General features: G+C 33.9%; 1 protein-coding gene across 1 annotated transcript in view; it reads right to left on the bottom strand.

The window, feature by feature from the left end:
- KLHL1 (kelch like family member 1) overlaps positions 1-16,526 on the bottom strand; it is a 396,676-nt gene that overhangs the window by 231,554 nt on the left and 148,596 nt on the right. The window contains 1 exon segment of the mRNA XM_032315139.1: positions 16,321-16,457. Within this exon segment, the coding sequence (XP_032171030.1) occupies positions 16,321-16,457 (137 nt within the window).

Genomic DNA, 16,526 nt, shown 5'->3' with positions numbered 1-16,526 from the left:
AACATGACCTTATTGCTGGCCTTCTGACATCATGTCAGAAGGGGGATCATCTGGCTTGGATAGCTGAAACTGTTGAAAACAAAACTGGAAATAACGAGGGCTACAATGAAATACTACCTATACAAAGGAAAGAACTGTTGATATATGCAACATTATGGTTATGTATGCTGAGTGCAGAATATTTAGGCTGAGTGAAACAAATCAAACCTAAAAAAAAAAAACCCTAAATAAATAAATAAACCTTATGACGCAGCTTAATTAAAATTCTTAAACCTTTACACTATTATGGCATAAATCAGGTCATCAGTACCTGAGTATGGAGTAAAAGCAAGGAGGATAAACGAGATGGATCAGAAAGTGGGTGATGAATATATTCATTACTCTGAGTATGGCAAGGATTTTATGAGTGTATACATATGTCAAAAAGTCAAAGTGTACACCTTATATATATATGCAGTTTATTGTATATCAATTATTCATCAATAAAGCTTTTAAAAATAATACTTAAATGTCAGTAAAGATGAGTTGGGTGGACTAGTACCTTTATTTTCCAAAGGCTTTAATTAAAACTTTACTAGCAAAATCACAAAGATAGTACATTATAATTTAAAGAAATTGTGTGCTTTTTTTTTTTTTACAATTAACAATATATAAAACATATTATAGTTATGGCAAGTTCATATATGCTATGAAATTTCATATATGCCCTATATTTCAAATGCTACCGCTTAAAATGCCTGACAACATATTGTCAAAATAATCTTATAAATGTAAACCTAACATATAAAATGGTTTGTGGGTATGTGTGCATGCTAGTACATTTATCTTTCCAGATCAACTCTTGAAAAGTGATTCAGAGATGTTAGATCTGGGTAATAAGCCAGAGGATATGTAAGTTATTTGTCTGTAAAAACAAAGGGTCCAAGTTCAAATACTGAATCTAGCATTATACATCATAATAACTTAGATCATATTTTAGCAGGCACTTCCTCCTGGAAAAGGAGAAAATTTTTGAATTTTCACAGGTTATCTATAGACTAATTTTTTCAAGTTACCTATGGTAACTCTGGATGCAAATCTGGAAGATACAAGCATTGTGTGTTTCAGAGTTAAAATACTCTATTTTTTTCAACTTGGAATATATTCAATAAAAAGACCCTTCGTAAAAAGTCAGAAGGCATATTAGTGAATGTTGAGCTTGAGTTCATACAAACTGAGATTCGTCATGCATGATATTTTTCTATATATATATATATATATATATATATATATATATATATAATTTTTTCTATGTATATAGAACCTGGCTATTTCTCTGACAGTCTTTTATGGTAAAAAGGCAAAAATCTACCAAACATTTGATTTAAAATTGAACCTAAAAAGAAAACATGAATACTCTTAAAGAAAAAAATATTTCTACACATTCATTCAAAGTTAACTTTTAAGGCATAATATTCACAAATGTTAGATGTATGAACAGGGTAAGTCTACATATTTTTACTTTAGAAAATTAGCTTAAACATATGAGATACCTACATGAAACTTCAGATAGCTAAGGAGACTGTGACTAGAATAACTGAAAGCCCTGAGAAAATTTTCTTAAATAATAAGGAAATAGCTATACCCTCTTTTGACAAGGCAGAAGATAGTTGTCTCCAGAAAAAAAAAAAAAAATTGAAAGACTCAACACATCATCAGAAAGCAACCATCTTCTCAAATGCCTTATCGTTTCCCTCATAGTTGCCATAGTTTCAAGCTTCGCATTCAGACAGGAAAACATCACTGAAAGAGAAACTATTCCTTCCTCCATGTCTCTCTTGAATCAGTGAAGAAATCTTTACTAAAGTTTACTAAAGAAATATTTTTTCTATTTTGCTTTGACAAAAGCTGTATCACATGACCATGCCTCACTCAATAACTACCAATGGGCTAAAACCCCAATAATTGATTTGACCCTATATGAATTAGATTGATAGAATTAGATAGAATTAGACTCAACTTTGGGAATCGAAAGGGAATGCCTTTTGAATATGGTACTTCCAAGTACATGCTACATGTATGTACAGTCCCACTGTAAGTAAATGCTAATGCTACTGAGTATTCCAAATATGTATCAGTAGACTTAAAGTGATTTTCTAGAAGCTATGCTTAAATTTACACTGTATTGAAATGAAAATAGGATGGGGAGGAAAAAGTGAAGATAATAGAAGAATGTGAATTTATGTTGTAATTTTAATGGAAAAGTGGTATCCTATTACCAACTGTGCTGTATAACCATATTTTACTATTAAAATCACATTTAAAAAATGCATTTTACTAGATAATTATAAAAATTGCCTATAAAATCCATAAAGTAAATCAAATTATCTATCTATATATCTATCTATCCATCTATCATCTATTTATCTCTACCTTCAATGGAAAGAAAGAGAAATAATATCATTACCCCACTAGAATTGAAATAATATTAAAAATTAATATTTAAGTATATAGAATTTTTTAAAATAAACTTCTTTAAAAAATATTTTAGATTTGTAGAAAACTTGAATAGATAGTACTGAGGCTTCTTGTATATATATATATGTATATATATATATAAAACCCATTTCCCTAGTTATTAACATTTTACATTAGTATGATACAAATGTTAAATTAATGAACATATTATTATTAATTAAATCCATACTTTACTCTCATTTACTTATTTATTTTTTTTATCTATTCCCCTTTTTCTGTTTCAGGATCTCATGCAGGATACTATATTTCATTTAGTCTTTGTCTTCTTAGGGTCCTCTTCATTGGATAATTTCTCAGACTTTTCTTGTTTTTGATGACTGACAGTTCTGAGGAGTTATGATTAAGTATTTTGTTTTTGTTTTTTTAAGAGTTTATTTATTTAACAGGCAGAGATCACAAGTAGGCAGAGAGGCAGGCAGAGAGAGAGGGGGAAGCAGGCTCCCTGTTGAGGAGAGAGCCAGATTCGGGGCTCCATCCCAAGACCCTGAGATCATGACCTGAGGCAAAGGCAGAGGCTTAACCACTGAGCCACCCAGGCACCCCTGGTTAAGTATTTTGTAGGATATCCCTCAATTGAGATTCATCTAATTATGATTACACTGGAATATGGCTTTTGGTCTCATCACATCATATCAAGAGTACATACTCATGTGAGAAACAAAAGCAGAAGAAAAATTATTAAATTTCCTTACTACCTACAGCCCATTGACAAGTCCTTGAAATAGGCAGAGTGACATTTCTCTAGGGACTCAGATGACTTGATGTTGACAGATTGCTTAGGGCAAAAGGCAATCCTAGCCAGACCTCTCATCCCTACCCTAGGATCCTATAGTCTACTTTAACATATACAATTTTTTTGGAAACTTCAGTTATCTCTACTCCCAAGATACATGTTGGCAATCATCCCTGAACCATATGGCCCACCGATATACATCTGAAGGGTCTGGTGACTAAGGTTTTATTAGATGGTAATAAATGACCCTTTCCTAACAATAGCTAGCCCCTTCAAGGTTCTGAAAACCTTGCTTCTGAAATTGCTTTGAGACTTATGCTATCCCTAACCCCAGCCCAACTTGAAAGTATGTAATGGGCCACTCCTCATGACCCCAGGCAGCTCTTTCTGCCCACAGGTTCTGTCCCCGAGCTTTAATAAAATCACCTTTTTGCACCTAAGATGTCTCAAGAATTCTTTCTTGGTCATCGGCTTCCAAAACTAACATCTTTCCTGCATCACATACACTCAACATGCTTATCATTGTTGATGTTAACTTTGATTACTAGAGGCGGCTTTTAGGCAACCAACTTGAAAAATGAAAATTGAGTTAGTTTAAGGGTCCACAGTGACCTCAGGTTGAATACAGGCAGGCCTATTAGGTAACCACCTCAAAACATCTATAAGCCCTACATGAACAATGAGTAACTTATACCCAGACACAGATACCAAAAAGGAAATTTCCGTATGTTCCCATACCTCTTCACCTTTCCTTTTTTAACTACAATCCCAACCACTGCCTCCAGGCAGAAAGTTGCTTCCTTGCAATTCTGCCTGCTGCTCCCTTACAGTATATTCAGTAAACTTCTTCTTTAAAAAAAAGAAGAAATTATTATTATTTAGTAAATGTCTATCTCTTTTGTTCTGTGTTGAGTGAATTCTTTCACCACCTGTGCCTCTGGCCTCCACACAATCAGGTCACCCAACAGTAGAGGTAGTGTTTGTCAGGTTTTTCCACTGTAAAATGATCCTTTTGTCTCCGTTTCCTTACTATGATTTCTGGGAGGAGGACGCTATGCATAACGACACTTAACGAATGGGCCATTATGCTCTATTTCCTTGAGGGAAAATTAATTACATAAATGATGTGAAGTTCTTCATAAGAGACTTGTATTTTCCCCGTTATTTCTTTACTTAATAATTTATTTATAGCAACAAATTCCTGCATTTTTTGAGTGTTTTGAAAAAGGCAGGAGAGTTAAGAAAGTTTTGGTTTGCATCATTTCATTATTTTTAGGAGGCTTACATGTCTTTTTAACAGTTACCAAAAGAAAGTGATTTTTACTGCACTTTGGACTTTTGCTATCATTAAATTATTCCTTATTCTAATTTGCACCACATTATTGACTTCCTTGTCCCTCTCTCCACCTCTCATCTGGTAGAAAATCCTGGTTGCAAACTAGCTTTAGAAAACAGAATGACAGGCTATGCCTGGAAAATCCTATCAACTTACAGCTTATTAATAAACAATGTCTTTTATGGATTCCAGCTATAAGAAAAGCATGCTTTATGTTTTTCAAGCACTAAATATATCTCAGAGTTTAAGGGCTCACTTTTAGAAAAGTCAGGGAAATACCTATGCAAGGGCCAGTGAAAAGGTAGTTGTGATCATAAAACCCATGATTTTTCTAATTCTACCTGCACACCTTTTTCTTTAAAAAGCCCAGTGGGTAGCAGGTTGGAACTAAAAATTTCAGTAGTTCTCATTTACCTAAATTGTTTTAAATCTAGTATTCTCACATATCTATCATTTGGAAAAGAACAAGAAATAGTCTTGACTTTTTCTGAATAATCCCTTGACCCACATCCATACATAGGCATTCAATTTACTTGACTTTAACCATCAAGTGGACCCCTTATTTTCAGTATATCATAGCTTATAACTCTGTCCTTAATAAACTACATAGACTTTTTTCTACTTGCTATACTTGCACTACTTGCTATAGTGTTTAGTGTAATCCAGGCTACCACTCAATACTCAAGGAAATTTTGATTGTGAGGGGAAAAAAATAAGCATCAACTCATAGTTACACAAGTTATCCAAACTTCTACTGTAAGTAACATAATTGGTCAACCGATGAATCAAACATACTACACATATGCTCATTTGGCCATTACAGAATTTAATATTTTAGGATATCTTTAGGTGAAACACATTCTTTTGAGTTCAGCATCAGTAACAACAATCGCTCTCTCTAAGAGAGAAGGAGAGAGAGAGTGGAGGTGGGGATGGGTGGAGAGGCAAAGACACACAGAGAATCTTAAGCAGGCTTCACCCACCATGCAGACCCCAACCTCATGACCCTGAGATCATGACCTGAGTCAAAATCAAGAGTCTGGCACTTAACTGACTGAGCCATCCAGGTGCCCCAGTATTAATCTCTTTAAATTAAAAGTACCTTCAACTCAACTGAGATTTATCCCTGGATTTTAATATCTTCCTGTTTGATGTATGAAATGATTAGTAATCTCTGTGTCGGGGCAGTATCATTTGAACCCGAATCAGCCAACAGAAGAAACAGTTTTATAATTCATTACTATATCCACTTTTGGCATATTAGTGAAGGTGTCTGAAGTACATAATACAGAGTTTTATAAATATCCAAATATTCAAAAATATTCTTCTCAGATTTCACTATTAGAAACCTATGTATGTTGAGGAAAATCCTTGTTTTTATTTATAACTGATTATGCTTCTTTCTCTACCTTGGTGCCTGAGAAGCTAAAACAAATTAGTATGTAATTTTTATGACTACAAACAGAATCTTAAGACTCTTAAGACTCTTAGGGTATAAATCATACCAGGGGTGTTGTTGATTTGCATATGAATGCTTATTTCAGGTCTTTTTTCTTTGAATTTCAAAGCTTTATACATACATCACAGATTCTGAGGCACAAAATTAAGACCAAATCAGTCTTGTGGCTTCTGTAAATGACTTTTTAGATTTGCTCTTCCTTTATTTTTCTACTTCAGTGGGTAAAACAGAGGGGAGATTGAAAGGTAAGTATAAGAAAATACACCTTCTCACTGGACAGATGTTACAGTAACATTATGGAAAAGAATGTTCTTATAGAACTAGGTTGAATTGAAGTTATCTACAAAGTTGCTCCGTCTTAGGATGCTTAAAGATTTTATGCACTAACTTGGCTGGCTGTGATGTGGAAATAAAGGCTACAGTTTTGATATGTTATCATCTGGCAATCTGCCCAGATCAAGAGTTCTAGCATTCTACCTGCATAGGAGGCCATATTCCCAATTTCCTCTGTTCTGCCAGGCTTCTGAGTTGCCAGATGTTTTTATGTTTGTTTGTTTAACAGATAATTTTCTTTGGAGCAGTATCCTGGCTTTCAAAATATGCTTAATATGTTATCTTATTCCTTTTCTGCCATCATTTAGATCATTTTCAGAGATTAACCACTTTCATTTTCTGATTATAAGCATTCATATTTTTCTTGAAATCCTCACATCTAACAGCACCTAATCATAATCAGTATTTCTTAGCCTCAAAATAGTTACAAAGTGTTATTGGAGGAATATATAGTTAACTCTCTAATACATGTCAAAAAACTACCCTATACATTATTGACGACTTATTTCCCTCCTGAATGTATTTTACTTTGGAGCCATTTTGAGCCAGTTTGTGACATGGCAAATTTAAAAATACATATGAAAAATGAGGCTTGTGCTTGAGGTCCTACATATATTTTCTTCAACTTGATAAGTAAAATAATAATTTGTCAAAAAATTTTAAAATGCCCTATTAAAATACCCATTTATCAGAAAGTCCACTATATGGTCCAGGAAAACACATGAAAATAATTAATGACATATAATTCAAAGTATTGTTTACATTTTGACATGAATGAATCAGAAATAAACATGTTATATGTTAAAGTGATTTTGATAATTCTTCTCACAAGACTGAACTTCCATTACTAGTCTACATTTTTTATAGATATTTTATTCTGCAGTACCTCACCCCCCACTCCCCACTGTGCACACACATGCACACACACACACACACACACACACATGTTCCTAAACAACATCTCCAGAGAAGAAGAAAAGACCTGGCAGACACAGGCATCAGACTTGCACGAATGTCATTTAGTGGAATATTTTCTCTGGCAAAGGAGTTCAAGAGGACTACAACAGGGCTATAATGTGTCTAAGAAAGCTCAAGCACACAATCTAAATGAGTCAAGAGATCAAGGTATTCCCTTCTGATGTGTTTTCAGCATACCATTCACTTCTGGCTGAAATGTTTTCCCTGTTGGGTAACCCTTAGTGTCCTTTATGGGAGATAGACAAAGCATTTAAAAACAAAATTCTTAAGAGTTCTTTTTATGAATTTCATGTCTCCACATGAAGGGGAAGTCTCGCCTGAATGAAGGTGGTAACCAGACAAAATGATGATTCCTGGAAGTCTTTAAAGGGGGTGACTGGAGTTGTTTTATTTGCTTGTTTTTGCTTGTTTATTGTTTTTAGTTGTTTTTTTCCACCACATACTTCTGCAGAAAGAATCCCCACTATCCAATTTCAAATGCAAAGTATTGAGACTAATCAAAACACAACTCAAGTATATTTTTAAAGATATGTATTGTTCAGAAACCTATGTGGGGTTGTTGCTGCAGTGTTCCCAACTGCATGAAAGTTATGAGAAGTAATACAGATGTGTGTAAAACATCCTGAAAATGTTACATGTTAAACATGTAGGGTTTTTTAATCATTCTTCTTATTTACATAATAATAACAAAACAAAATCAGACTTACATTTGCAAAGTTATGAAATTGTGAATGTCCCAGCCTTAGGATGATCAGTGGTATACTGCTAGGATCAATCACAATTCTCCATTTGTAGCATCTACATACTTTCTTCAGTTTATTCATGATTTTGTGGAAAAGGAAATTAATTGTAAGAAGAAATTATATTTGATGGCAGTTGGTACTAGGAAATTGGAACTAATAAAATGTAAAGCAATAAAATGGAAGTAGTAACATAACTACATATAGGCAGCATTCCCTCTCTTGTTAATCAGACGGAACATTGAATACCTTCAGATCTAGCAGAAAAGACATTGGAATGTCTGTGGGAAAACTGGACCATGCTCCCACGTCCATGGAATTTTGTTGTCCTCTATAGCAAGGTATTTTCATTTTTGTAACTGACAGTAAGAGTTGACTACTTGCTCATCTCATCTTGTTACTGTGTGGAATGAGATAAGATATGCTAAAATAATGAAGACAATAGGTGATAAAAATAATTAAAATATATAAGGCAGTAAAATTGGATAGGTGGTTTAAAAATCACTAAAAATGTATACCAAATTATATATAGATGAGAGTGCATACTATAATACTAACACATATAATAAATCAGATTTAAAATTAATAACGGTCGACAAAGTGATGATTCACTCCCCAGTTTTATCTCCAGTTTCATTTTTTATATGGATTCTACAAAGGATTTGATGGAACTTATAAAAACACCCATTACAAATAATCATCACAATTGAGTGTTTATAACATTCTAAGCAGTATGCTAAACCCACATAATTTTATTAGCTCATTTACTTAGACATTATTATTTTCCTTTCTTAGAGTTGAGTAATATGAAGACTCTATAAAGTTAAGTAAGTTGACCAAGACCTCTAAGTAAAACTGGGGGAGCACAAAGGATATAGTTAAAATACTTGAGAAGTAAGAAGTAAGTACATGCCAATTAAAATAAATGCCCAACAATCTGAACGAATACTGGGCTGAATCATCTCAGTGAGTTTTGGTTGAATGTTAGTCCTGGTGAAGGCCAAGAAAAACCCCACAGGTCTCTGATGTTGAATTCTACATACTACCCCGCAAGTACAACAGGAACAAGTGTGCAGATATTTTGGGATTAGAGTGAAGGTGAAGTGACCCCGAAAAATATAGTCAAAAAGAGATTAATGCAAAAAATACACAGCGTGTATTCTGCACACATGCATGGTGACACAGGAGTCAGTGCCTGCCTTCCTAGGATCCAAAGCAAAACGTAGGACAAAAAGGACATGTAAACAGTTTCTCTATACAATTCCTAGTACCCAAAGGAAAAATGTCATCAATTATAAGATTGTGAGTAACAATAAAATAAAATCCAAGCAGATTTTTTAAGAAAACAAAGTTGATTATAAGATGAGATCTGGGAGATTTTCCTTACTTGGGGACCCAGAAAGTAAATGTGAATTACAGAGCAGAAGAGACATAACTTTTCCACTATCGCTAGTAAATATTAAGTTTCATATGCCAATTTCTTTCTCAATCTGTCTATGAAATTCCATAGCATGAAGCCAAGATGCAGTTTAGTAACAACAAAATGTTATAAAATATTCAGAAAATGTACATGATTTTTATTATCAATTTTGATACAAAAATTTCTCCAAATTAGCTTGTATCATTCATCACACACACACACACACACACACACACACACACACACACACACACACAAGCAAATAAAGGTTCTTGGGATAATGAAAAGGCAGAAATAGGATGATAATATATAACTGATTTATTTTTATTATTTTTACTTTTTTTCTTCCTGAATAGATTATGTCAGCATCCTATGGAAATTACTAAATCACTATTTTAAATTAATGGATAAAATAATAATAGATAAAGCCAGTCTTTAAAGTCACAGTTTCTTAAATTGAGAACAGAAATTTTCCAACCAGTGAAAGTTCTAACTTTAAAACTAATATTCTGCTAATGTGCTTGCATAATTCATGCCACTTGAATTAAACCAGTAATAAAAATGAAACAATAATTTACGGTTAATTACAATAAAAAATTCTGAGGGGAGTTTAGAATATTCAGTCCAGGCTGACTATATTGATGTATGCTTTTTTAATATCAAAGCAGAACATTAAACATCTCGTCTCCTGTGTGTGTGTATTTATTTTGTTCAAATGTTTGGCAGTAAGCAGAAGCTATCTTAACATTTGTTAGCATGTACTAAGATTTTAATTAACTTCAGTGGCACATAAACCTTTCTTTTTTTAATAAGGAAGTTAACTCTTCAGTATGATTAAATGTTTGCCATTTGGCAGTTTAATTTTCTACCTCTCTTCTTAATACCACTGCTAGATGGACAGCTTCCTTTATTTAAACTGTGTCCTTATCAGTTCTTTACAGGACCTGACACTTTGCTAGTAACCCTGCAGTCCCATCTCCCACATTTGTTAGAACTCTATTTCCTTACGCATCAATGAACACAGTATATTTTCAAGTATGTCTGGATAGTAGGGACTATATAAAAGAGAAACCAGAAGGAAATTTCAATCAACCTGAAAGAACGCTAAAATATAGTGAACTCCAGAGCATCCTTTTCAAATATATTAAATTTCCTCTTTTATTTTCACTATAGGATCATCAGTTTTGGGCCAGAATGCAAATATTGAAATATGTATAAATATTATACATGTAAAATATATGTGTATGTGTGTGTGTGGTATGTGTATGTATATCTACATATATGTATTCATTTAAATACACACACACAACCAATGTAATGGCCTTCAAAATTTGCTTTATACCATTCTGTAATGAAGAAATATTAGACTGTCTATCAAATATATGTTTATATGAAAAGAAGACAGCAAAAGCTAGTTATTTTATACCCTAAACTCGAAAGTCCCATAAAGACAGAAAATGTGTGTAATTAAGTAAATTGTCTTCCAAAGACTATCGGGCACAGCACATAGTAGGCATCTAGTAACACTTGAAAGTTGTTCAGTGCATTTACAGGACAAGGACTATTAGGCATTAATGTGCTTAAGTTGATAGGTACTATTGCCTTGTGCAGGGAACTAGCAGTACGACTGGGAAGAAGCATGATCCAAAGCTGCAGTAAGCCACTGTACAGTAATGTGGTTGTCAATTTAAGCTACCCAAACTATTTTGGTCACAAGCTGCTCCAAGGAACTCCAGCATAACTGATAACTTTACAAAAGGACATTGATTCAGTAGAGCAAATGCCATTAAATGTGTGTTCTGATGTTTCATTTTAGTATTAGATTCAGTGTCTTACTATTGATCTTTGTCAGGTTACTTTATTTCACTGATGGACTGCCTGAAGATCTTCAGAGGTTCTTAAAGCTGGAAAAAAATCTGTCCCCTCACATTAATTCAAAAGAGACCAACAAAGTTCTGGTTTGTCTTAGATGATTTTTCAATGCTTATTTGAAATACCAAATATGCACTTCTTACAAAAGACAGTTTTGGTGCCTCTGCTTTGCCTCACATACTTAGCCATGAAAAAAATGTTCATCTATAAAATTTATAATGTAAGGGATGGAATTTCTATAGTTCTATACATCTCTAAGTTTCTATATAATATGAAAGTAGAATGAGATAAACTATAAACATATATATATATATTTTTAAAGATTTTTATTTATTTGTTAGAGAGAGAGAGAGATACAGAGCGCAAGCACAGGCAGACAGAGTGGCAGGCTAGAGGCAGAGGGAGAAGCAGGCTCCCTGCCAAGCAAGGAGCCCGATGTGGGACTCGATCCCTGGACGCTGGGATCATGACCTGAGCCGAAGGCAGCTGCTTAACCAACTGAGCCACCCAGGCGTCCCAACATATATATTTTTTAAATTTTCTTCTTTGATTCTGTGCTTGTAAATATGTTCTGTAGAATCACTCCAGAACAGCCTTGACTCCATGGTTCAAATCACAGGCTTTATTACAGATTCAACAATTACTATCTCAGGTTTCTTTTCTAGATGAGTAAAATTACAGAACAGAAGCTCCATTACATGTAGGAAAATACCCAAAAAGCTGTTTTTAAGTATTTGCGCTATACTAACTGAGAAAGTCATAAAGTGAAAAGTGGTACACAGATCTTACTGCTTTTGAAAACAGAAGTAAAGAGCTTTTTCACTATGCCCTGTTCTAATAATTTCATTCATTATCAAATTTGTTTAAAAGTTTATGTTATATTAACCTGTATCCATCCAGTCTTAATTTGTATTTTATCTTCTAGTCCCTAGTGTGACTCTTTTCATGCAGTATGTTTAAATATTGTTAGCTGAATTATGGTTTCATTTTGAAAACTGATACACAATATTGTAATTATGTATCTTTTGGATTATAACTAAGAATTCAAACTTTAAATGTAAGTCACCAGTTATAAAAGGAGATGATTTTATGACAGACACTATTGATTTTGCCCTTTTTGCTCTCTATGAATAGTTAAGATCATACTCAGATTTCTTGGTTGAAAACCATTAAAAAAATCCAATAGAAAGTTTTAAAAAGAAATTTTGAAACCATTTAAACAGCTAAGTAAGAACTTAGGAAATTGATATGAACCTCATATTAGATATACAATTATTTCTAACATTAGTGTAAATTTTCATTTCTTTTCCCTTCCTGAACTATGACAATGTGTGAAAAAAAATGACCTAAAGAAGCTAATTTTGATACTGTAATAATTAGACATCATTTTTATTGCTGTATTTTAATCCTTTATGCCACTAGACCTGTTTAATTTTGTCAACATGAAAACCTTACTGTTTTTTTATCCTATTTTATATAGTGCTAGTATTAACTTTTTTATTGTTAAATGTTTCCTTTAAAAATATTCATATTACCCTTGAGCTATTACCATCACCACAGTCACCTCCTTTGTACCTAGGTCCGTCTTCTTAGTTACCGGAAAAATAAATCTGTAACTACTTGCCTTCATTCTTACTGAAGCTCTATCAGGCCCCTGGTCCCACTTTATCCAAATTTGCTAGAGTAGGACAAAAGAGCGGTAGACGGGGAGGATGTCTCCCATGACTTACCATGTGCAAATTTTACTACCTGAAATTCTTTAAGGGATAATTCCTCATTCCTCAAATCAAAGATTATTAAACCTTATAATCACTGAAGCTTATCTTAGTCAAGAATTTATTGCAAGCTACTTTACGCTTTCATTCCCCCCCCTTAATTTCTACATTAATGAATAAATTAGCTACATATGGTTCTTTCAAACCTTCCAGACTTTCCAGATCTCATGGAAATTTTAATCTGTTTAAATTATTTTAAAGCAATCTTATGGATCTCTACTGAATACTTTACTTCTACAGCTAATAGTTAACTATCAATGCTTTACAGAGTTGATCTTCCTTAATTTCTCCAAAGCCTCTCAAACCTCAAAATTTAAGAAAATATTATCAAATAGCTGACCTTTTAAGTGTCTTTACTGCTCATTCATTTTTTCCCTCTTCTGTGATGCATTCTTTTTAACCTACTACCAAGAAAAGTCTCAGAGACTAGCTAGCACACCACCTAAACGGACACATATACAGATTCATCCTATTATTACCTTTCTGTCATTGCTCACTACATCTCTTCTATTGCTGTAATTTGTTAAAAAAAAAATCTATGAAAAGATAAGGTATTTTATCTTATGCCCCAAATTCTCCCAGTATTAGCTTGTAAATTATTTGCTCATCTATCTCTATAAACCAACAATCAGAAATTTATCAATGACCAGGGAGCTATGGATATTGCATCAAAGACCAAAGGAGCAGTGGCAACTGAAAGGCTACTTTATATCTTTTCTGCCTTCCATAAAGCTGAGCAAATCTGGGTCATTACATTCAGCAGGGAGCTTTGAAACACCTTCCAACTTTGTTCTGCATGATGATGAGTGTCTTTTGACCTAGTTTTGAATAAGAGAAATGCAAGATTGCCAGGCCATGGAGACTGTAAGGATTGGATTTATGCCTTTTTGTTCCTAGAAAGATCCCTAAAATGTAAGTTTCATGATTCTTCCCTTTCAAGGAAACAGTGTGGTTATGTTTATTCTCTTTGTTGGGAGGCCAAAGATCCTTTATGTTACTATTTCGGGTTGTATGTAGATTGAAATTGACTAAGATGGTTTTAATGGCCTTCAGCTTGACTGAGCTTTAAACAGGCTACTTTCCGAACTTCAGATCTTTGGTCTCCCTTTTCTCAGAGAATTTACTTCAGAGAGCTTGTACTTGTTAAGTTCTTTCTCTACCCCTCAGAGATGTAAGTAAATTTTAAAGCCTTTTACCAGTTTTACAACCCTGGAATCTTGTTCTTAAGGCCCCAGAAGCATTATCTTTGAAATGTCAGCTTCAAGGATGATAGTAGTACCCCTATCTTTCAGTTTTTGTGGGAAATAGATGTATAATTTGAGTGAATGTCTTGCTCTGAGTTGTAAAACTACATTATGTCCCAAAGATAGGAAAATGTTTACTTTTCCTTTAAGTAAAGCCAAACAGTAAACACAGATGGTCTGTGTACTCTCATCCTAACACTTAAAAACCTCTCCCTCCCTTTGTTGCAGCAGAATTAAAGACTGAACTTTGTTTTTCTCTCCTTTTGCAACAGCCTTGAATACATACTTGTCCACTCGCTTACCTTTGTCCAGTGCAGTATTTGCTTGGGCAAAATATAATTTAAAAATAATTGTGGTCGGGTGCAGAGTAGCTCAGTCAGTTAAGTGCCCAACTCTTGATTTTGGCTTAGGTCATGACCTCAGGGTTGTGAGATGCAGCTCTGTATGGCTCTATGCTCAGTCCACTTGAAGTTCTTTCTCCCTCTCCCCCTGCCCTTCCACCCTGCATGGGAACTCACTCTGTGTGTGCATGTGCTCGCACTCTCTCTCTCTCTCTCTCTCTTTCTCTTCAAAATAAATAAATAAATCTATTTAAAAATGAAAATAAATAAAAAGAACTGAGGCTGGAAAATGTGTGTCTGTCCATCACATTGCTACTTTGAGATAAAGCACCCAGAGCATGAGCATTTTTCTTTTCAAAGAGTCTTCATTTACTGATTAAGTGTTCTAGTAGCAAACTCCCCTCTATGAGAAGCCAAATCCTCCTTCAGGAAGACAGATTCCCACTAGTCCCACAGCGTTTTGGTCCTAGCAGCTGATCTTCGCAATGCCAACCTCTTGTTTCCCATAACCAAATACGCTACAAAAACACAGCTCCTTAAACTAGGGTCCTGCTGCTTTGATCATCAAGCCCTAGCCTACAGTTTTTCTTGTTTCATAGCATGATTCAGAGTTCATGCAAAATAAGCCACATGCCATTTCAAATTATATATATACATATATATATATGTATATATACAACTTCAGTTCATACTATCTACCTTGGCTTGTATCACAATACCTTATTATAATGACTCCCCTTATCACAATAACCTTGAAAATTATTAAAATGTTTTAAATGAATATGAGCCCTGATAATGCTTCGAACAGCAGGTTTTACACCTTCTAACTCTTCAGGTGTCACATTATATCAATATTTATTCCCTCATCTAATTCTTCTCTGCTCAGACTATGAGCTTCTGGAAGATGAAGACATCTTATTCATTAGTTTATTCCCCAGAGATACAGCTGATACTTGCACACTGAGAAACGTTCAACAAATGTTTGGTAAATTGGCAAACTTATTTGAATATACTAAATATAACATAATGCAAAGGCCATTAGAAAATGTCCACATAGTAGATCAGGAAGAAAAAAACCTCAAAATGTAGTCATTTCCATAACTCTAAGTATCTTCATTGTCCTTTTCAGCTAAGTTTGTCAATTCCACCTTAAATGTTCTGTGAAGATTTTAATATTAAAATAATAAATTTTAAGGAGAAAAGAGTTATTTCAACCCATACTTTCCAAAAAGAAAGAAAATGATAATATATTTCTCTTCCTGATGCTCTCATGATGGACATTTAAAAAATTATTATTTAATAATTAATAACCTCTTTGCTCCACTCCCAAGCTCACTCTATTGACTATTTATTTTTATAAGCTTATTAAGACCTTTGTAGATGGGAATAGGGTACATGTATACATATATACATCTGTGAGTCCATGACAAATGAAAAGGTAGTCTGATTTCTCCCTGATAACCTTTTAACTGAAAAAGAGAAAGATACAAACTAAGCACATTTTAACCTTTAAATTCTCAAATTCTCAAATTCACAAGACATCAACATGAAGCTATAATTCTTTTACTGTACCTGTATATGCAAACTGCACAAGGTCCCAGAGGGCATTGGGGTCTATGCCTTCCATCTTGATCTCCTCTTGCTTGGCCTCACAAACATCACTGGTAAACATGGCAGCAAAATAGTCGGAGACTGAGCTCAGAACAAGCCTGAAAGAATCATAGGGTCCAGTTTAGGTCATGAATGTAAAGCAGCAGATGCTAAGTGTCAATAAGAAT

The sequence above is a fragment of the Mustela erminea genome, chromosome 15 (genome assembly GCF_009829155.1).
Source record: "Mustela erminea isolate mMusErm1 chromosome 15, mMusErm1.Pri, whole genome shotgun sequence".
NCBI classification, from domain to species: Eukaryota; Metazoa; Chordata; class Mammalia; order Carnivora; family Mustelidae; genus Mustela; species Mustela erminea.
The sequence above is the reverse complement of the archived record's forward strand: the minus strand, read 5'-3'. Positions and strand labels throughout refer to the sequence as shown.